This window comes from Mobula hypostoma, chromosome 3 (assembly GCF_963921235.1).
Source record: "Mobula hypostoma chromosome 3, sMobHyp1.1, whole genome shotgun sequence".
NCBI classification, from domain to species: Eukaryota; Metazoa; Chordata; class Chondrichthyes; order Myliobatiformes; family Myliobatidae; genus Mobula; species Mobula hypostoma.
In genome coordinates, this window is record NC_086099.1 from 14,533,566 (window position 1) to 14,557,113 (window position 23,548).

At 40.2% G+C, this 23,548-nt stretch overlaps 1 protein-coding gene across 19 annotated transcripts in view; it reads left to right on the forward strand.

Moving 5' to 3' along the window:
• Positions 1–23,548, forward strand: part of nedd4l (NEDD4 like E3 ubiquitin protein ligase) — a 466,571-nt gene that overhangs the window by 378,004 nt on the left and 65,019 nt on the right. For 9 of the 19 annotated variants that reach the window (XM_063042682.1, XM_063042686.1, XM_063042683.1 and 6 more), the window contains 5 exons: positions 1,406–1,474; positions 6,257–6,391; positions 9,109–9,225; positions 15,148–15,345; positions 22,326–22,403. The exons of 1 other annotated variant lie outside the window; for it this stretch is intronic. In XM_063042682.1, coding sequence (XP_062898752.1) covers positions 1,406–1,474; positions 6,257–6,391; positions 9,109–9,225; positions 15,148–15,345; positions 22,326–22,403 — 597 coding nt within the window. The remainder of the gene's footprint in view (positions 1–1,405; positions 1,475–6,256; positions 6,392–9,108; positions 9,226–15,147; positions 15,346–22,325; positions 22,404–23,548) is intronic. 9 more of the 19 variants (XM_063042690.1, XM_063042672.1, XM_063042673.1 and 6 more) reach the window with 8 other exon arrangements.

Consider the following 23,548-nt stretch of genomic DNA (forward strand, 5'->3'; position numbering starts at 1 on the left):
TAAACATGGTGCTGAAAAGGAACTTCCCATAGCATTTGTCTTAAACTGAATGATTCATAAAATGCTATAGTAGGGAATTAAATTCAAGTTTGCTGCTGTTTGACATTTTAATCAAAGGAATCTTAAACTCTTTATGTGAAGTCTCTGGTTGCATTTGGATGTTCGCAGAATTTAAAGAAAATACTGCAGCTTCAGCAAAAATGTATCATTAAGTAACTTCCTAGTTGTACAAATATCAGCTTCTACAGTCACCGAACAGACACCAGAGAGTGATTAATCTGCTTGCTACTTTCAGGCTGAGCTGTCACCATCCTTGCTGTCGCTGATTTGATAAATCAGAAGTATTTAATGAACTTAGCCACATTGTGTTCTATAGTAATTAACGATGTCATGATTAGTGATGTCATAGAACTTTGGTAGCTTTATCTTTGTTGGTTCTTGTATATTGACTGAATCTTGGTGGCTTTCAGCTTTACATTAGCTATTTTGGATCAAGCGACAAAATTCTGTTTGCGTCCTAACCTATTTGTATCAAATATCATCAAATATATTTTAATAGGTTTTCGCTGAGTTTAATTGGGAAGTTATTACTGAGTTGAAAAGCTCAAGATATACACTCAGGAGCCACTTAATTAGGTACACCTGTACACCTGCTCATTAATGCAAATATCTTATCAGCCGATCACGTGACAGCAGTCTAATGAATAAAAGCATGCAGACATGGTCAAGAGGTTCAGTTGCTGGTCAGACCAAATATCAGCATAGGAACGAAATGTGATCTAAGTGACTTTGACCATGGAGTGATTTTTGGTGCCGGATGGGCTGATCTGAGTATCTCAGAAACTACTGAAATTTTCATGCACAGCAGGCTCTCAAGTTTACAGAGAATGGTGTGAAAAGCAAAAATGGCATCCAGTGAGTGGCAGTTCTCTGGGAAGAATGCCTTGTTACTGAGAGAGATCAGAGGAGAATAGCCAGACTGGTTCAAGCTGACAGGAAGGCGACAGTAACTCAAATAACCACATGCTACAACAGTGATGTGTAGAAAAGCATCTCTGACTGCTCGACAGGTCGAACTTTGAAGTGGATGGGGCTACAGCAGCAGAAGACCAAACATATACACTCAGTGGCAACTTTATTAGGCACAGGAGGGACCTAATAATGTGGTCACCGAGTGTAATTCTTTTTTTTGTCACTGAAGTTACAAAAATGATGACTCAAAGCACGATTTTCATTTTCAAATTTCTTCCTCTCTAGACTGCTTTCTTGAAATACTAAAACAATTCTTTAAATATTCCGTGCACAGTAATCAACTTTATTAACTACTAACCTTGAATTCATTCTACTTTTATTGCACCACAGAGTTTTAATTGGTAAAATTTAAAAATAGTTTATGGTTTATCAGCAGAGCACCCAATCACGACGACCTCGTTCTTCAACTGTCACAGGCAGTGAACAACAAAATGACATCACGGTAATTTGTTCTGCATTGCACAATAATTTTTATTTTAAAGTTATTAATTTATAAAACAATTTAGTTAGAGTTTAACTATATATATATAACTTTTGAAAATTAATTAGTTATTTGTCATTCCTTTGACTCATTTTGTCCTTCCATATCTTCCTGTCTTATTGATACTTGTCACTTATATTTATAGCGTTGTAGGTCACTGCAGGTTATCTGAATTGCAGTTAATTACATCAATAGTGATTCAACCCTTCAAAATGGTGTAACTGAAAGGACATTTCCAGACTGTTACTCATGATATCGAATAGGTCTACCAGGGTTTGCTACAAGAACAAAAAATATTCAAATTCAGCATTATAAAGGAAAAATAACCTCTATCAAAGTTATCACTAAGCTTAAGAAAGCAGTGTCAAGACTCTGAATGGTATTCATCCAGTCTCAGTGACCAGAGAAGTGAATTATTGTATGATCTTCGTACAATTTGTTTGATTCCCACCAACATCAATTGATTCCCATCTAACGAGCCTTTGAACCCATCTGAGCTCTTGAGAATTGAACTGAATGAAGCAGACAAAAAGTGGAGATTAAATAGGAATGACATCTCCAGACAGACTGAACAAAGAAAGTTTGAATTCAGGGAACTTTGACATGATGTCAAGGATGTTTTCAGTGTTTTCTCTAATGCAAAGGTGATCAGTGAGGAGGGGCTTCTAATACCATAAGACCATAAGACATAGGAGCAGAACTCTCTCAACCCCATTCACCTGCCTTCTCCTCACAAAGCTTCATGCCCTGACTAAACAAGAATCTATCAACCTCTACCTTAAATGCACCTAGTGACCCGACCTCTGCAGCCAACTGTGCCAATGAATTCCACAGAATATTTTCCTTAAACATTCCTACTTTAATATTCAATTAATATAGGGCACTGTTCCATAATACTGATGTTGAAATAATAATAATTTAAAAATAATAGACTGATCTCATCTTTTCATTTTACTCTTGCAATATCTTAAATTCATCTCCAAGAAATTTTCAGGTAGAAAATACCCTTTTTCTCTATCTGAACTCAAAGCTGGGACTTTGATAAGTAGTAAGAAATCCCAGAGTAAAATAGTGATAAGATCCCAGAGAGCCAGTGTGTTAATTTCAGTGGTTAAGTATAAACTTTATACTATCTACCATTAACTTTGTAAGTGGGTATGCTGTTCATTCACATATGATAAAAACACTTTTTTAAAATGTTCTCTTGGTACAGAGTTTTAAATGGTATATTATATATTTTACCGTTTTTTTGTGGTCTATATGAATTTGAAATTTGCAAGTTTTGCTAATGAACTGTATTTATTGGTAGTAAGAGATAGGACAATGAATCTCAACCTTCTTAACAGCTCTTTTTTTACTTCACAATTGTCATCTGAAGGTACAAAGATCAAACATTTCAATACAAGGTTCTTCGGGGGAAGTGCCACATTAACAGCACTGCTACAATACTGTGCCAGAGTCTCAGGCACATATGTTGGGTGCCTGAGACTTTTGCACAGTGCTGTATTTGTCAACATGGAGCAGAGAGTGAATTGTAAATCTGGTGGGAGCAAATGATGTTGGGAATGGCGAGGGTGGAGTGCTGCGGGAGGGGTGTATGGCAGGTGGTAGAGAAGGAGTGCCAGGGCCCTGAGACACCAGGCAAGGTCATTTGATTCCAAACAAATAGCTTACTGATCATTACAGAATGTCTGGTGATTCCTGCTCTCTCCCTTCTCCCTTTCTCTTTCCCAACCATGATTTCCGTCTTCTTGCTCCCTTCCCACTCTCACTCCACAATAGAGAGCCATATCAGAATCAGGTTTATCGTCAGTCACAAATGTCATGAAATTTGTTTTTTGCAGCAGCAGCAACAGTACAGTACAATACTTAAAATTGCCACAACACTGTGCTAAACTCTTAGGCTTTCTTGCTATATATTATGTGATTCTGGCTTTTGCACAGTACTACGTGATCTTTCTGAAACGTAATTTCATGTGCATTTCTAAGAGAACTATCATCAATTTTCTGCCTTTCAGTTGCACCCAGGTGTTTGTGAAATGTTTCTAAAACTTTTGTGCATTTCTGAACAGGGCAATGGAAAAAATGTCTTTGCTGATTATCTCCTTATCGAAGATTATGTCCAATTTACTTGCCTTTCCTTCTATTTGAACAATATGTTCTTATGACTAATGTTCTTCTGAACTTTCTTCCTACTGTCTTTTTTTCATTATTTCTGAATCTTAACATTTTGTGCTGTACACCATTCTAACTCATTATTCTTCCTCCAAGATTGTGGCTCTGGAATTTGTCGTTGGTGTAAAATTTCACTTTATCATCAAACCTTTAAAATGCCAAGTTTGGTATTACCAAAGCTGTTCTCTTGAGTTTTCTCAATTTTCCTTCTACGCTAATCGTCTTGGGTTGTTTCTTAACTTTTCAACTCTGGTTTGTGGCTAATTCAGACATTTTCACAAACAGAATTACGGTTAACTCAGAGATCATTAGTATTTCTAAATATGGTTCAAAATGGTTAGTGTATTGGGAAGTCTCATGGGAAGAAGCCCTTACTTAGAGAAGGCTTTCATCCAGATGTCACAGATTTCATCCAGATGTCATAGATGTAAAGTAAATAACAAAAGCTGGGATATAGAAGGGGGAGGAGAGATATTAGAAATACTTTTTCACACAAAGCTGTTATGATTAATAGTGCTGTGTCTTAATATGCTAGGAGTAGATTCCATAGCATGTTGCAAAAGATAAATGAATATACCTTAAATAAAAGCTAACTGAGGAAAACTTGAATTTTTTGAGTGCACACAAACTCAGTGGGCTGAGTGGTTCTGTCTGTGCCAGTACGTGATAAAAGCAAGAGTAACATGCAGTTTTAATGCCATGACCAGCAGCTTCTTCTTCAGCTGAGTAATCAAAGCAAATTAAGTGGTGAATAATCTCTATTTTTTTGTTTTTAAAACTGCCCTTGTTATTTTTCTGACAGCCTGTTTTGAAATGAAAAAAAAAGCAAATCTTATAATTATTGGTGACTTTAAAAATTGTGAGGGGTTGGTAAATGTGTGCAGAATTACATATGAGCCATTGAAATGGAGATAGTAATTATTCCTAGAAAGTTTCCCGGTTAAAATCTGGGCAGTAGGTTGGATAGTGTATTTTCTTTGTTGACCAATATTCTCAAAAAGTTGGAATACAGGAGAAACTTCATCAAAGTTCTGCTACGCAGCTTAATGCTACTTTAAAGCTATTACTTAGACTATATGATCGAGAAAAGTCCTGAACACGAGAAATCTAATAAAAATTTAAGCAGTGAGTATACATATTCTTTTGAGATCTCACATCTGCTCCAGCTTTTAAAAGGTGATCTACTTACAGCACATTCTCCTGTACTTCATTAGTATCTTGTCACTTTTTCTTATTTTCTAAATGCCAATTGATTTGTTTGAAAGTTAATGTTAGTAAAGCATAAACACAAGAGATTGTGCAGATGTTGGAAATCCAGAATAACACACACAAGCTGGAGGAACTCAAGTTCAAGTTTAACCATACATGAATATCCCTGAATACAGCCAAATTCAACACCGTTCCTTTGGGTCAAAGTGCAAAACACAGTACCAACAGCCATACATAGCACAAAGCACCCATATCCTATGTAAGGCAGCAAGTAAACATACAGTCACACAAAAAATATAGCCCCTGTCCCTGAGTGACAATTGATGGTGCATTGGTGTAATCAGCAAGAGCAAGCAGTTCTCTGCAGTCCACAGACAAACGCATACAATCTAGCTTGTCATTCCACCGATCAAACACTGGATGGCAGCACCAACAGGAGGGGCCAATTCTCAATCCAGCATGGACACAACCCTACACCGCTTCCAGCGTCCTCTTCCTGGACTGCTGGAACAGGCAAGCCCACGGCTTGAGGCCTAGTTCTTACTACAACCAAGGCTATGTAGCTCCCCTGCCATCTGTCTCCCAATATGCAAGGGAAACAGATGTGCAGCATTTTATATTATCAATGTCCAAGGAGATCTTACAATTGCTAGAGAAATATACAGAACAATCACTTGCTCACCGTCTGTTCACCGCCTTCATGCATCAACTCCAATGCTTTCCTGTAGCAAGCAGTAACAGGGTCTCAACTAAGCCCAGATCACTGATGGGGTAGACCTGCAGTACCTTAAGTTCTTAATATCCAGAATTGTCCTGCAATCATAAAAAGGGCATCTAAAAAAAGCCAAAATCACCTTTGGTTGGCCCTCAAGGAGGCCACTACGTCCAAATGTGCCGTCATCAGCCTCAGACATCATCTATAGAGAGGAATAAACAGCCAATGTTTCAGGCCGAGACCCTTCATCTGGACACACGTGAGGGCCCAAAACATCAGCTCTATTCCACTCCATAAATGCTCTCTGACCTGCTGAATTCATTCAGGATTTTGTGTGTGTTAGATAGAGACAGTGTGATCTTTAATCAAAGGAGACAAAGTCAAGAAGCTAATTTCTCTTGAGTAATAAATGAGGGTAAATTCAAAATATGGTGGGAATAAATGGGTAAAATAAAAAAAAGTTTAATCCTTAGCAGTGTATTATTTAAACTTAAGTCTTACTTGGGATCTACAAAGAGATGCATGTCAGTTTTGTTTTGGTGGGCATTTACAGAATGCTATTAATTTACTGTCAATCAACTCTGAATGGGTAAGCATACACTTTAAGCTTGCATATTAACTTAAATTCAATCATCTTGCACAAGCAGTCATCTGCAGCCCACATGCTCACAACACCTGGCTTGCCTCCAGGATGGGAAGAGCGGAAAGATGCAAAGGGTCGCTCCTATTATGTAAACCATAACAACAGAACTACTACTTGGACACGTCCAATTGTGCAGGTACGAAGACTGTGCTACCACTCAACAGGCCAATGCTCCCACTTCCCTAGAATAACATGCCTTTTTTTTTAGTCCAGAACTTCTCTGTTGGTTCAGCCAGACTTCCTTTGCTTTCGTTTTGGAAGTTAATTTTCTAACCTCTTACAAACACAAGAGATTCTGCAGACACTGGAAATCCAGAGTAACACACACAAAATGCAGTATCTGAGAGGAATAAGCAGTCGACATTTTGGGCTGAGACCCTTCAACAGTCCTGAAACAAGATTTTTAGCTCCTCTCCTTAGATTCGGCCTGACTTGCTGAGTTCCTCAGCATTTTGTGTGTGTCTCTGATCTATTATATTTTTGATATCAAAAATTATCTTGCATTGAAATAGACAACTTTATACATGATACCATGTATGAGTTCTGGTCACCTATAGGAAGTCATATAAGATGTTGGTGAGCCTGAATTTGGAGTATTGTGTGCAGTTCTGATCACCAATCTACAAGAAAGATTATAGGGAAAGGTTGAATAGTTTAGGACTTTATTCCTGGAGCATAGGAGAATGAGGGGAGATATGATAGAAGTATATAAAATTACAGGGGGTAAATGCAAGCAAGCTTTTTCCACTGAGGTCAGGTGAAGCTAGAACCGGAGGTCATAGGTTAAGGGTGAAAGGTGAAATATTTAAGGGGAACCTGAGGGGGAACTTCTTCATTCAGAGGGTGCCAGAGGAAGTGGTTCAATTTCAACATTTAAGAGATATTTGGATAAGTACATGAATGGGAGGGGTATGGAGGGCTATAATCCAGGTGTGGGTCAATGGCACTGGATGGAATAACATTTCAGCATGGATGAGATGGGCCAAAGGGCCCGTTTTTGGGCTGTGGTGTTCTATATTCACTCAGAGCAGGATGCACAGAGCTAGTGTGATCCGCATGCTGTCTGTAACCAGCATATTTCCTTCTAAAATTCCAAGGAACTTGTTGTATTTTAGGTAGATTTAAACATTCAATGCAAAAATCTTCCAAGTGCGGAAAGCATATGTTGTATTGTTTTAGTTGGCTTAACCCTGCCCCCAATTTCTTGTGTGTTAGTCAATGGATGGTCCTTGAAGGGTCACATCAGGATGTGTCACTCAGTGATCAATGTGGTTACAAGCAGCGTAAAATGCTAATAAAGAGAATTTTCAGATGAACAGAAGTAATTTTCATGTGTTTAATGCAAAATCCCAGAATAGGTTATTAACGTACTAACTTGGAAAATATTATGCTATTTATAACTTGCAACTCAGAGCAGTATGCAAAACTAATCTTAAACTCAGGAGATTCTGCAGGTACTGGAAATCCAGTGCAACATACACAAAATGCTGGAGGAACACAGCAGATCAGGCAGCGTCTATGGAAAAGAGTAAACAGTCAACATTTCAGGTTGAGACCTTTCCTGTAACGTTGACTGCTTATTCCTCTCCATAGATGCTGCCTGACCTGCTGAGTTCCTCCAACGTTTTGCCTGTTTTGCAAAAATAATCTGTTTGTAACTAATTTTATTTTCTGGATCCCTCCCATTTGTTCTCATTAGAAATAAGCAGCAAAGTGCTTCACTGCAAACAGTTTAATTCTTTCTGTGATAATACAAGTTTCAGTGGTCATTTATGGAAGCCTGTTTGCTCCAGTAAATTTTCTGCTGTTGCCCGTTAAGGCCATTTGTCTTGATCAAAATCTCCCACGTCACACCTAACAGCATCATCTAGACACAGTTTAGACTGCAGCAATATCAAGAGCACATCATAAAACGATTGACTACCAAGTCAGTGTGGGTGCAAGCCAGAAACAGGAAGGGAACAATCACTATTTGGAGTATTCTATTTATGGACCCCTCCGTTGCCCCCCCTCCCAATAGTGACCGAAACATTGAAGCGGCAGGTTTTGGAAAGGTGCAAAAATAACAGGGTCGTTGTCGTGGGTGACTTCAACTTCCCTAATATTGATTGACATAGATCGAGTAGATAGCCAGGGATTTTTTTCCAGGGCAGAAATGGGAAATTACAAGGGGGCATAATTTTAAGGTGATTGGAGGAAAGTATAGTGGGGATGTCGGAGGTATGTTTTTTTCCACACACAGACTGGTGGGTGCCTGGAACGCCCTGCCAGGGTGGTGGTGGTAGAGGCAGGTACATTAGGGACATTTAAGATAGGCACCTGGATAATAGAAAAATGCTGGTCTACGTATGAGGGCAGTGTTAAATTAATGTTACAGTAGGTTAAAAGATCCGCACAACATCATGGGCAGAAGGGCCTGTACTCTGCTGTAATGTTCGAAGTAGAGGTGAGCAATAAGTGCCAGCCGTGTGTGCAATGCCCAAACCCAGCACATAGAACACAGGAGTATTAGCACAGCACAGTAAAAGACCTCTGGCCTACAATGTTTTTTTTTGGTAAAGTGTGAAATACCCGTCAATTTAATCCTGGTAATGTGAATGAAATGAAGTTGTAAATCTATTGAATCCACAGCTTAATTTTGTGAATACAGCAGATTCACAACTTAATTTCATTAATCCTTGACGTTTATGAAAGTTAAGCCAGCAAGTTATCAGAAATTGATGCATGTCGTATATCAGAGCAGTATGTAATTTCCAATTTTAAAAATACATTAGCATTTAGAGTGTAATAACGTAAATGCCAGTGCCAGTCTTCCTGAGGCAATTACTAACTCCATCTTCTTCATACTACCAGCACGCAGATGATGGCGCATCAGCTACTGCATCCAGCAACAGCCTTTTAAGCGAGCCTCAGATAAGGCGGCCTCGCAGTCTCAGCTCACCCACTGTAACCTTATCAACCCCGATGGAGGTGAGAGTTGAGCATCTTCCACATCCTCCAATGCTCTCTATCACCTTAACATTCCATTGTCTCGTTTCTTCCGTCGCTGTTTTCTTCAGCTAATATAGCCTTCCAGTCTACTCTTTATCCTAGCTAATGCACTTCCAATTCTTTACCTACAACAGCGATTATCTTCCTTTCTTTTTGAAAACAGCTCCTGCATGTACTGTCTGTCATAATGAGAGCCTTTCTGATCTTCAGTTAATGTCTATAAGTAGTGAACTGTGCCCTTGTAGTCATACATAATACTAATATTCCTATGTCAACTCCGAATTGTCTGACTGTTAAGTTGTAACTTGGTTTTTGGGTTTCAGGTATCTGATGTTACTAACAATGCATATCCTCAGTCAATTATAACATTTCTTTATCTTGGATGATAATTGTCTTGTATTTTTTTTGTAAGCAGAGGAATGCAGCATCATATTGTACATAAAGTTCTGTGAAAGGACATGACAGATTAACACATTTCTTTTTGTTTTAACAGGAATAATATTTTAGTATAATGCAGTGTTTAAGAAAATGCTTCCTCAGTCTTAAACCTGAAACTGCAATATATGGACTAAGTAATTAACATTATTTCAAAGGTTTCAAAGGTACATTTAATGTAAGAGAAATGTATACAATATACATCCTGAAATGCTTTTTCTTCGCAACCATCCACGAAAACAGAAGAGTGCCCCAAAGAATGAACGACAGTTAAATGTTAGAACCTCAAAGTCCCCCCCAGCTGCTCCCTCCCATGCGTAAGCGGCAGCAAGCAACGAACCCCCTCCCCCCACAAACAAAACAAAAGCATCGGCACCCACCACCAAACTGTCAAGTGTGAGTAAAGCAACAGCAAAGACACAGACTTGCAGTTACCCCAAAGACTCCGCATTTCACCTGGTATACGACATACCACAAACTCTCTCTCCCTAATAAGGGAGAAAGAGGTGTCTCCATTTTCACAGTGAGCAGGGGGACATAACAGACAACTCGCTGGTTTACCATGTTAAAAGTCCGTTATGTTGCTTTTTTCAAACTCTGTGCCCAAAGATCTGGGCACACAGCCGTAGATATTCCGACTCCCCCGACGACACACGGGTCTCCTGCCGTGACACCGACCCTCAATCCGCTCATCTCCAAAGCCCCAAGATCTTAGGCCTCCGAAGCTGAGCTGGACTCTTAGGCCGAGCCCTTGGCGTGCCGAACAACGGCCAGTTATGAAACCTCGAGAGCGGACCCCATTCCCGCAAAAAGCCATAGTTAGTCTGTAACTCCAGGTCAGGGTCTTCAAAAGAACCCTGAAAGGGAAAAATAAAGATATTAAAAATGGAAGTAGAGCTGTTTCCAAAGATGCAAGCAGAGGAGTCGCTGTTTGTATTAATATTACATTTTTTATTCTAAAATTATTTATATTGTTATAAGCAGTGGCCTAGCACTCACGATAATGAAATTCAAAGAATATTTTGATTTAAAGATTAATTTTGTTTTTCATGTGTACATCAAAAACGTACACATTTTGAAATGTGTGAAATGTGTGATTTGCATCAACAACCAGTGAGGTTGAAGGATGTGCTGGGGGGGCAGTCCATAAGTGTTACCTGGCTTCTGATGCCAACAGGGCATGCCCACAGCTCACAAACCCTAACCCATACATCTTTGGAATGGGGGAGGAAACTGGAGCATCTGGGGGAAACCCACACGGTCATGGGGAGAACGTGCAAACTCCTTCCCACAATGGCGGGAGCTGACCCCAATCACTGGCGCTGTAATAGTGTTATACAAACTACTAGGCTAGCACGCCACTCATATTCCAACTATATTAAAGATATTGTCAGCACAGATTCAGCAGGTATGGCTTTCACTCAGATCCTACTTCGGAAAACTCTGGAATTGAATCTGACAGAAGTATTCATTTGTGGCTGAAGAAACAAAAATGACTAATTTCTAAGAGACAGTTATCAAATTAGTAGTAATGGGAAATTCGGATGGATCCACCAACACAGTCATTACATAAGAACGAGATGAGAGTAATCTCCATTCATTTTAACTCTATTGTCTCCCCTTTCTAGCTGATATGTACTAGACAGCAAAGTTGAGCAACGTACTGTACAGTACTGTGCAAAAGTCTTAGGTACACACACGGCGCACACACACACACACACACACACACACACACACGGTGTGGGGCAGGTGACAGAGAAGGAATGCCAGAGGCAGGGGGGTTGTTGTGGGTGCAGGCACACCCTGCTCTGAAGCACAAGGCAAGGTCATTTGAAGCAATTGGTTTATTGATCATTACAGAGTGTCTCTCTGGTGCTTCCCTCTCCCTCCCCTCTCCCTTCCCCTTTTTCCAACTATGATTCCCTTCTCCCTGCCCCCTTCCCCTCTCAGTTCACAATGGAGACCCATATCAGAATCAGATATATCACCATGCACATATGTCATGAAACTTATTTTATTTTGCCGCAGCAGTACAGCACAAACATAAAATGACTCCAGTACAGTGCAAAAGTCCGAGGCATTCTGGCTATATGTATATGTGCCTTAAACTTTTGCACAGTACTGTAAGGCTTATTTGTTTACACACAATAATATTTATCATCCATCAAAAGTGGCTGCACAGAGTAGTGAGGGATGTCTCTGGGTGGAATTTAACTAAGTTTTAACTCTGAAACGGTCAGTTCCTTTGAAACTCAGGATCAGGTTTCATATCACTGTCACATGCCGTGATATTTGTTGTTTTGCAGCAGCAGTACATCGCAATACATAATAATATAATGTATTATATTTTGGCCTATACATTCTATCAGTTAGTGCAATGCTTCAGTGGCAAATTGGTTAACTTAAAAACAAAAACACGACAAATCCTGTAGGTGTTGGAAGTTCAAAGCAACACACACGAAATGTTGAAGGAACTCAGCAGGTCAGACAGTTTCTATGGAAATGAATAAACAGTCAACGTTTCAGGCCAAGACCCTTCCTGAGGAGCCTGAGAAAGGGCCTCGGCCCAATACATGGACTATTTATTCATTTCCAGAGATGCTGCTGACCAGCTGAGTTCCTTCAGCATTTTGCGTATGTAACTTAAAAACACTATCATAACTGTGCTGAATGCTTCATTTTTCAAATAGGTTATCAAATCATTTATGGGTACTCCTTACATTTGGGATGCAATTGCATGGAAGACTTGCATCTAATGGCATGGACTAAATTTGGAAGCCATTGCCACAAATTAGCTTGTGAGTCCGTAGCCCACAGTGTAGACCATTTGTATATCCAGCACGTACTGAATTTTCCCAGAAGGCCTGAAAAATTGTTTTCTTACGGACACTTATCCAGCTTCATTTTGAACACTACAGATAAACCTTCCTCCGGGAGTGCATTCCAAAAACTAATCACACTGCGGAGTTGAGAACACTTTCCATTAAATTGTTCATTTTTGTGTCAAGTCACTTTTTTAAAGCCAATTTAAAGATGAGCAGAACCCCATATCCTACAGGTGAATAAAACAATACATTATGTTGCAAATTTTCAATAATATTTTGTTATTAACATATTAATATTCCATGAAGAAATTTATCAGTTTCAGAAAGAGATGAATGAGATCAACTCCAATGAAAATAGCATTTTCTGGAGGACCAGTTAGAAAACCAAAGCGTTTTTATTTATTAAGTGAATTAAATAATACACAACCATTTTAATTAATTTTCCCTAATCACAATCTTAAGATTCATATTTATTTATCACGTGTACATTGAAGCATAAGCGGGCCAGTGGTGTAGCGGCATCTGCACCAGATTTCGAGGTGAGTGGTCTCGGTTTTGAATCTGGCTGGCTCTTTGCACGCCTTCCATCTGTGCTGGGTTCAATGTCCAGCTGGCAACTCGGCCTCGTAAGAAAACAGACAAGGTTGCCGCCTGATGTGCCACAAGGCGTGGAGAGGAACAGCAACAACAACATTGAAGCATACAATGGTATGCATCCTTTGCATTAACAACGAACACTTAGGATGTGTTGGGGGCAGCATAGCCTTCCAACCTCAGGACAGTGCTCTGGGCCTTCAAACTACAGTGGACTTGCAAACAACAGGCATTCGACATCCCGAGTAAACTCTCATTCTCTTAGACCCATGTGTCCGGATATAAGGTTTAAGCAAAGCTTTATGGAAGCAAGACAACACAATGACTTGCTACAGATTATTATCTCAATTTTGTTATCACTTTTACCTGAAGGGGCTTGGTTTTTCCGAAAAATATCTGTATGCAACATGACTTTACTTAGAATTTGGCAAGTGGATATCTTGAGTCTCAAAGTTGCCATGTGTACAAATGGAAGCTCAGCTGTAGCAGCCACTTCATCAACTCTTCATGAGAAAATATGTTCAAGTTGTTTTAGTTGTTAGCATTTGTGAGTTTGGGAAGACCTGCCCATTGTTTGTTTGAGATGAAGTCTTGATTACATTTCTTGACTGAAACAAGTTTCATGAGTTAAAACCATTAAAAAGTTTTATGTGCAGGATGTAACCATTCTAGCTTTTAAACTCTTAATATGTCCCTTCATTACAGGGAGGATATGGAAGCTTCAGAGGGTGCAGAGGCGATTTACCAGGATGCTGCCTGGATTAGAGAGCGTGTCCTATGAGGATAGGTTGAGCGAGCTAGGGCTTTTCTCTTTGGAGTGAAGGAGAATGAGAGATGACTTGACAGAGGTGTCCAAGATGATAGGAGGCATAGATAGGGTGGACAGCCAGCATCTTTTCCTCAGGGCAGCAATGGCTAAATACTTTCAAGGTGATTGGAAGGCATATAGGTGACTTGATAGAGGTGTGCAAGATGATGAGAGGCATAGATAGAGTGGACATCCAGAGACCTCTTTATGCTTAATAGCAGGGGTCATAATTTTAAGGTGATAAGAGGAAAGTATAGGGGAGATGTCAGAGGTAGGTTTCTGTACCCGGAGAGTGGTGGGTGTGTGGAACACACTGCCAGGTGTGGTGGTAGAGGCAGATACATGAGGGACATTTATGAGACTCTTGGATGGGCACATGGATGAAAGGAAAATGGAGGGTGAGGTGGAAAGGAAGGGTAAGATTGATCTTGGAATCTGTTGAAATGTCAGCACAACATCATGGAGCGAAGGGCCTGTACTTTTCTGTTTTTAGGGACCTTTGAACCTTTGCTTCAGATGCAGCAGTCAATGATTAGACCTCCTGATGAGATACCCAATTTATTTTAGCAAGGGGTTTAACTGGAGAGAAAAAGACTATCACTACCTGGAGGTGTATTTTTGTCACACTGAAAATACCTGAAAGTCTTCAAAATTCAAAACCACCATCTTGAAAATGTATCCTAGTGTACACTAAAGACTGTGTTTCTGTGATTTCATTAGTGCAATAAGTTTGTGACTTTCATTTTTTTTTCCAGTCATGCTGGAAATCGATCTCAACAGAATTCTGGATGTTATAGATTTGATATTGCGTGCACATAGTTGTCGTGTGGTGGTTGAAATCCTTGCAGTAAAACTTGATTATTTATAGATAAAGAGGGGGCTTTAGTATACTCCGAGGGTATACAGCTAAAGGGTATATGCGTAGATAAATAAATGAGAATGAGTTTATTTTGATGTTTGAATAGATTTTCAAAAATTTGCTGGTTGCTTCTTCTCATTTGTATCTTTTGCCCAAGTGGGCTGAAGTTGACAAATAGTTTATATGAAGTTGACCAATAGTTTATCTGATGTTGACAAATAGATTATCTGAAGTTGACAAATGGTTTATCTGAAGTTGACAAATGGTTTATCTGAAGTGGGATATTTATTGAGGTTTCATGCTGGATGTACAATGATTAAAAAAGCCAAACCCCATCCCATACGAACAGTTTGGACATATGATTGTTTATATTTTTTCAGAGTGCTAAGGACCCCCCTCTGCACAGAGCTGTAAAGGACACTTTGTCTACTCCTCAGTCTCCTCAGCTTTCGCCTTATAATTCACCAAAGGCACAGCATAAGGTTGCGCAGAGTTTCCTACCTCCCGGTTGGGAAATGCGCATAGCTCCAAATGGTCGGCCTTTCTTCATCGATCACAATAGTAGAACAACAACATGGGTAAGTCCTGACCTCCAACCAAAACTGTATTTCTTCCCAGCTTTGTAGTACAAAGAGATAAATTTGAGATTTTTGAGGAGAGGGATCCTTGCATCTATTCTATGAGTCATGTTACTGAAGTGAGTTAAGTGGTTATTTTGGATTTTTCACTGAAGGTATCATTCATATTCATTGATCCTTGACCCTGTCTGGGATACGTTCATGTATTGCACAAAAAATTCAAGTGATTAAGTGGAGGTCACAACATGAGTAGTAATCAGCAGATGTTGTTAAATACTTACGAACAGTTAGAATGGATTTAATTATTTTATTTATTTAGCGATACAGTGTGAAACAGGCCCTTCCGGCCAACGAGCTGCAGAGCTCAGTATCCCACCTATTCAATGCTAGCCTAATCACAGGGAAATTTGCAATGATCAATTAACCTACTAACCGTCATGTCTTTGGAATGTGGGAGGAAACCAGAGCACCCGGAGGAAACCCACATGGTTCATGGGGAGAGCGTACAAACTCCTTATAGATGGCGCCGGAATTGAACTCCGAACACAGTCGCCCCAAGCTGTAAAAGTGTTTCGCTAACTGCTACGCGCCCGTGGGACCGTTGTTTGTGAAAGTATCTTTGTCAACGCAGATAGCAAAAACATTGTTTATGTTGCCAATTTGCATAATGATTTCTGAAATATAATTGAGCAAATTCTGAAGGACTTGTTCAACATTGTTTATTGGTATTCCACAATACACAGGTGTAAAGGAGAATGAGATGATTATTCCTCTCAATATAATGCAATAGAAAGAAACACAACATGCATAACGAACACAATAAAAGAAAACAAAAAACATAATAAGTTTAAATATAAAAACAATCCTATGAAACACAATGCACAAGTAACTGTTATATTACATGGACTAATTATATGTACATGAAATGATGTTCGGTGATGTGCATGCCATGGTGCTGAGGTTGGTTAATGCAGACATCCCACCTCTCCCAGAAGTTCCGGGAGTCTCCCGCATATTGATAGCGGCTCCCTGATGCCCGCAAATTATATACAATATCACGGAAATCAATTTGTTGACAGTGAGAGAGAGAGACAGAGAGAGAGAGTGACAGACGTAGCAAGAGAGTGAGAGAGAGAGCATCCTGATTGGTCTCTCTTTGTGCTAAGTAGACCTATCAGTTTTCTCTGTGGGTGGGCTTTACAGTCGACCTCTCTCTCTTTCATTGTCCATCAGTTCAGTTCAGTGTCCTGCAGCACCATGGCAGAGTGTTCCAAAAAGAGAAAATATAAAACATACTTCACCCCAGACTACACTAAAGTGTACCCCTGTCTAATAGGGGTCAAAAATAATACAGTGTGGCTTGTTGCACTGTTTGAAACAGAGACTTTTCTATTGCCCATGGTGGGTTAAATGACTGTAAAAGACATGTTGAGGTGAGTTTAACAGGTGTCATTAGCGTAGCTAACGTTATTTTAACTAGCTGGCCAGCTGCTAAGGAGCTGCTCTATTGATGTCCTATGTGATGAGGCCAAACTCCCTGTAGACTTGCTTAAAGTTGTAATAGAATAAAAAAAAACAACTCCATGATAATATAAGTACATATTGAAGGGCATGTGGTCAAGTGGTTAAGGTGTTCGACTAGCGATCTGAAGGTCGTGAGTTCGACCCCCAGCCGAGGCAGCGTGTTGTGTCCTTGAGCGAGGCACTTAACCACACATTGCTCTGCGACAACACCAGTGCCAAGCTGTTTCGGTCCTAATGCCCTTCCCTTGGACAACATCGGTGTCGTGGAGAGGGGAGACTTGCAGCATGGGCAACTGCCGGTCTTCCATACAACCTTGCCCAGGCCTGCGCCCTGGAGACTGAAGACTTTCCAGGCACAGATCCATGGTCTCACAAGACTAACTGATGCCTTTACTTTACTTTTACATATTAAAGGACTGGTGGCAAACTACAAAAGTTTGCCAGTTGATGAGTTCTGAGGGAAGCTATCCAAAGTAAAATCCCTGAGCACAGGGCAGTTGAGATTCAAAGAGCTCTGACAGTTGATGAAGCTGCTTTTGGTGCTGCCAAATTCTAATTGTGATGTAGAAAGGGCATTCAGCATGGTGCGTCACATTAAGACAGAATTCAGAAGTCAGCTGTCTCACAAAACACTTGTGAATCTGATGTCTTGCAAAATTAACAAATTCATTGACACAGACTGCTATGAGGTTGAGACTTCCAGTAAAATGCTCAAATCTGCCAAGCAAACTACATCACAGTACAAGGAAAGTTTGCAAAAGAAATAGAAAAGCTATTTGCATTAGCATTTAGCTATTAGCATTGAGACTGCCAATAAAATACTCAACAAGGAGTATTTGTGTGTGTGTGTGTGTGTGTGTGTGTGTGTGTAAATAGTTTCAATACGTGATCAAATAAATTGTTGTGTTCTTTCATAATCAAATGTCCTATATACATACACCCTTATAGGTCGAACGGGGGGGGGGGAATATGGGGTTACGGGGGCAGGGGTGGTGGTGCTACCACACAGAAATGAGTTTTTGCAGTGTGGGATGTATGTTAATGGATGGAGGTGTTGATCAGCCTGACGGTTTGAGGGAAGTCATAAAACACAAAATAATTGATTGCATAAGTATTCACCCCCTTCAAGTCAGTATTTAGTAGATGCAACTTTGGCAGCAATTACAGCCTTCAGCCTGTGTGGATAGGTCTCTATCAGCTTTGCATTTCTGGACACTGAAATTTTTCTCCATTCTTCTATACAAAACTGCTCAAGCTCTGTCAGATTGCATGGGGATCATGAGTGAACAGCCCTTTTCAAGTCCAGCCACACATTCTTGGATTGAGGTCTGGACTCTGACTTGCCCACACCAGGACATTAACTTTGCTGTTTTTAACCCATTGCTGTGCAGCTTTGGCTTTATGCTTGCGGTCATTGTCTTGCTGGAAAGCCAATCTTCTCCCAAGTCACAGTTCTCTTGCAGACTGCATCAGGTTTTCCTCCAGGATTTCCTTGTATTTTGCTGTATTCATTTTACCCTCTACATTCACAAGCCTTCCAGGACCTGCTGCAGTGAAGCATCCCCACAGTATGATGCAGCCTCCACCATGTTTCATGGTAGGGATGGAGTGTTTTTGATGATGTGCGGTGTTTGGTTTACAACAAACATAGCGTTTAGTCTGATGGCCAAAAAGCTCAATTTTGCCTTCTGGCAAACTCTAGCTGAGATTTCATGTGAGCTTTTTTCTATAATGGCTTTCTCTTTGCCACTCTCCCATAAAGCTACAACTGTTGAAACACCCGGGCAACAGTTGTTGTATGTGCAGTCTCTACCAATCTCAGCCACTGAAGCTAGTAACTGCTCCAGACTTGCCATTAGTCTCTTAGTAGCCTCCTTCACTAGTCCCCTTCTTGCACGGTCACTCAGTTTTTGAGGATGGCCTGCTCTAGGCAGATTTACAGCTGTGCTGTCTTCTTTCCATTTCTTGGTGACTGACTTAACTGTACTCTAAGGAATATTCAGTGACTTGGAACGTAGCATTTAGTCTGATGGCCAAAAGGCTCAATTTTGGTTTCATCAACCATAGAACCTTTCTCCAGCTGACCTGAGTCTCCCACGTGTCTTCTGGCAAACTCTAGCCGAGCTTTCTTGTGAGTTTTTTCCAGATACAGGTGTATTTTTACTACAATCAATTGACTGGAGGAGAAGATGGCGACGCGACGCAGCTCACAGCGGCCACTCCGGTGGTGATGTCTGATATTTGTCAAGTAGGGTGCCGTGCACAATCCTGATTTGATGGAGACGGACTTGAGAGAACGGAGGAATATCTGGTGAAACTTCTGAAATTCCTGCTTCACTGCTGCTGCTACTGTGTGGTCCAGAATCTCCGAAGGAGAAGCTCCCGAGTCCTCGGCTTTGCTTGTCGCTTGGCGGCTGGGGCGGGGTCGAAGCGCTCGGCAGAGGATGGTGCTCGGAGAGGCTGTGTCAGAGGCTCGAAGTTTTCGGACGGACTCACAGTCGGCTGTGGTTGGGTGCTTCCAATGGTGCTGCATTGGCAAGTTTGCGGCGCTTGGAGGTTCATGGCAGGGAGAGTTCCTCCCTTCTACCGCCTGCGTGAGATGATGAGTCTATCAGGACTTTGAGATTTTTTTTTACCGTGCCCATGGTCTGCTCTTTATCAAATTATGGTATTGCTTTGCAATGTTGTAACTATATGTTATAATTATGTGGTTTTGTCAGTTTTAGTCTTGGTTTGCCCTGTGTTTTCTTGTGATATCATTCTAGAGGAATGTTGTATCATTTTTTTAATGCATGCATTTCTAAATGACAATAAACGAGGACTGAGTGTCCTCATAATTTAATCTAAAAAAACACCTTGACTGCACACGGATCTCCATTTAACTAATTATGTGACTTCTAAAACCAATTGGCTGCACCAGTGATGATTTGGTGTGTCCAGTTAAAGGTGGTGAATCTTATGCAATCAATTATTTTGTGTTTTATACTTGTAATTAATTTAGATCACTTTGTAGAGATCTGTTTTCACTTTGACACAAAAGAGTCTTTTCTATTGATCAGTGTCAAAAAAAACGGCATTAAATCCACTGTGATTCAATGTTGTAAAACAATAAAAGATGAAAACTTCCAGGGGGAGAGGGGGTGAATACTATTTATGGGCACAGTAAGATGAGAGCGGGAATGTTTACAGGAGATCTGCAGGGCAAGTTTTTCTTTACACAGAGTGATGAGTGCCTGGAACGACCCTTGGGCAGAAAGGGACTGTCCCTATGCTGCACTGTTCAATGTTCTATGCTTGAGAGGAAGGAAGTAATTAAGTTGAAAAAGGTGCAGAAAAGATTGATGAGGGAGTTGTCAGAACTGGAGGGATTGGGTTTAAAGAGAGATTGGATAGGTTGGTGCTTTTTCTTTGGAGCTTAGCAGGCTGAGGGGTGACCTTACAGAGGTCATGATGAGCATAGATAAGGTCGAGAGTCACAATCTTTTTGCCAGCTTAGACAAGTCTAAACTAGAGGGCATGGCTTTAAATGAGAGGGCAAAGATTTAAAAGGGACCTGAGAGGCAGCTACTTGGAGCTAGAGTAGGCATAGTTTCAGAATAAAAACTATTGCCCATTTCAGACAGAAGTGAGATTGTATTTCTTTGAGGATGCAAATCTTTAGAATTCGCTACCCCAGGGAACTGCAGAGGAGAAATCATTGAATACAGCGGGCCAGTGGTGTAAGATGCAAGGGAGCCAAAAGGAGCAGGGAAAATCTATGGGGAAATGGTGTTGAGGTGAAGATTGGATCAACCATGCTCTTGCTGAATGGCACAGCTGACTAAAGCAGCCACTCGGCCGACTTTCTGCCCCTATTTCTTAGGCAAGTTGTTGCCAGTGTTACAGAATAGGTGCTGGTTAGAAGTTGAAAATGTTTGTTCACTTTGGACAGAAAATTTTATTGTTATTAAGTAAGTAATGCTCTCTGGGCAGTAAATAATTCCAATAATATATTTAGTTCCTCTGAAGTGGTGAAGTAGTTGAAAGTTTGAACGTTGGAAGTTTCACGGTCTGTTTCATCATTCGAATGGAGGTATTATCAGGGAATGATGTGCAAACAATGCATGCCAGTGAATATATAATAGAAACACTGAGTAATGAAAAATGTTAGTCTTCCAGGTTGCTCAGATGGAAACTAATCCTTCAGTCATACTCTGTCATAGAACAGGAAAACTAGCTCTTTGATTCAGTGACCCTGTGCTAATCATTAACCATTCATTTGCATTAGTCTTGTTCCTTATTCACTGTTCATATGAAATTGCTGTTGCTTACTGTGTTCTTGTACTGGACTCAAGCTTTTCTTCACCTTTGTTTACCATTTCCCATCCTGTGCTCTCAGTCCAATGGCCAAACAGGTGTATGAAAATGACATTGTTTGTTAATTCCATTATAAAAACCTAATTCCAAAATTTCTCAATGTTACTTTATTGTTTTTGTTCAAAATCTTTGCCTCAAGCCACAGTGATAGTGGCTTTTCTGAACTTAAGTATGAGTGTTATTTGCATGCTCCTCCCGTAAGTTCCCACCTAGTTCTCAATAAATTCTCTAGCATGGAATGATGTGTTGGTGCACGTAAGTGTTACTTGTAAAACTGCACAGATAGTCATTTGCCATTTAGTCTGGTGTTATTCTCACCCGATAAACTTTCCAGTAAATGACAAACATGAGAAAGTCTGCAGGTGCTGGAAATCCAAAGCTTCACACACAAAATACTGGAGGAACACAGCAGGTCAGGCAGTATCTATGGAAAAGAGTAAACCGTCGACATTTCAGGTGGAGACCATTCCTGATGAAGGGTCTCAGCCGGAAACGCCTGCTGTTTACTCTTTTCCATAGATGTTGCCTGACCTGCTGAGTTCCTCCAGCATTTTGTGTTTGAGACTTTCCTGTAATGGCAATGTCCAGGTACAGAAACAGAGATATGATTCAGTCAGCTGTATATGAAGAGATTATGTACAGAATGGAGACCTTTCTAATTTATGTAACTCATTCCAGCTCCAAACTGGGATTTTATCAAATGATCTGTTAGAGGTGTATAATATTTGCATTTAGCCTGCAGTATTTCTATAATTTATAACATGCTTTAATTTCTGCATTCCGCTGAATAAGTACTTAGGGCACTAAAGCATAGTCTGCTTATCCATGTACCCAGATTATTATTAGCTAACATTCATTTTTGATGAAAAGGCTTTTGATTTTTAGAATTCATTTTAATTTCAAATTTTAAATCTTGTGCATCCAAAGGGAATGCTGTCAGTTGTCAATGAGCAGTGTTCTTTACATCTTCCTGTAAGTTTCTTTATATCACATTCTTCCCCCTTGGGAACGATTCCATTATCTTCTCAGTGAGGTCTTTAATTTCCCAGCACTTTCTTCATAAGAGCAAATGGGGGTTCTGAAAGTGATTTATTTTACAGGAGGATCCGCGGCTAAAATATCCAGTTCATTTAAGAGCAAAGACATCATTGGATCCAAATGATCTTGGACCTCTCCCTGTAAGTGCAATAACATCTTTTTTTTATCCAAATCGTACACGACTAAGTCATATTCTGATGGATTTGATTCCAAGTCCTACTATCAAGTTGTGATTTCAACTTTCTGAAACACACTGATGCAGATTTTTAACTGGTTATGCACCTTACATGGGCATGATGGAATTTTACGTACCTAGCTGTATGTATTAATGAAAAATTCCTTCCTGCTTAATGAAGCAAGTGCAGGCATTTCTAATGCCTAGAACAATTCCTGTATTTTCATTAAAATGTAATGTAGCATTGAAGGTGTCCAACAGTGCAGTTCTGTTATTTCCAGAGAGGTCAATTTGCATGCCCGCCATGGGAGGATATTGTTAATACATGGTCCATCATTTTACATGTACCATTTTGTTACAAAAATGCGCTAACATAATTTAAAGTGAAATCCCACTGGCTGGAGGTATTTTAACAATACTCATTTTTAACATCTATATGTGTACCGACCTACTGAGTGTTCTGAATCAAATTTGTTATCAATTATTTATATGACATGAAATCTGTTATTTTGTGCAAAGACAAGAAAATTGCTATGAACTACAAAATAAATATTGCTAAAAAAGAGAATAATAGGACAGAGTTCATGTTCAGAAATCTAATGGCAGAGCGGAAGAAGCTGTTCCTGAATCACTGAGTGTGACTGTTCAGGATGCTGTGCCTCCTCCTGGTGGTAGTAAGAGGGCATGCCCTCGGTAATAAATGCTGCCTTCTTCTGGCACTGCCTTTTGAAGATGTGCTCGATGGTGGGGAGGGTTGTGCCGTGATGGAGGGGAGGGTTGTGCCGTGATGGAGATGCCTGAATGTATAACCCACTGCAGCCCCTGGCAATCATGTATATTTGAAGCCTTCATACTGGGCTGTACAGCATTGCCTGCTTTTATTTATTCTATCTCAAAATGATGTCTTTTACCTGTTATCTCTGCCCCATGATTCTGAAGGAGGTGGCTGAGGAGATTGTGGAGGTATTAATATTCATTTTTCAAGAATCATCAGATTCTGGAATGTTTCTAAAGAATTGGAAAATTGCAAATGTCACTCCACTCTTCAAGAGGGAGTGGGGCAGAAGAAAGGAAATTGTAGGCCAGTTAGCCTGACCTCAGTGGTTGGGA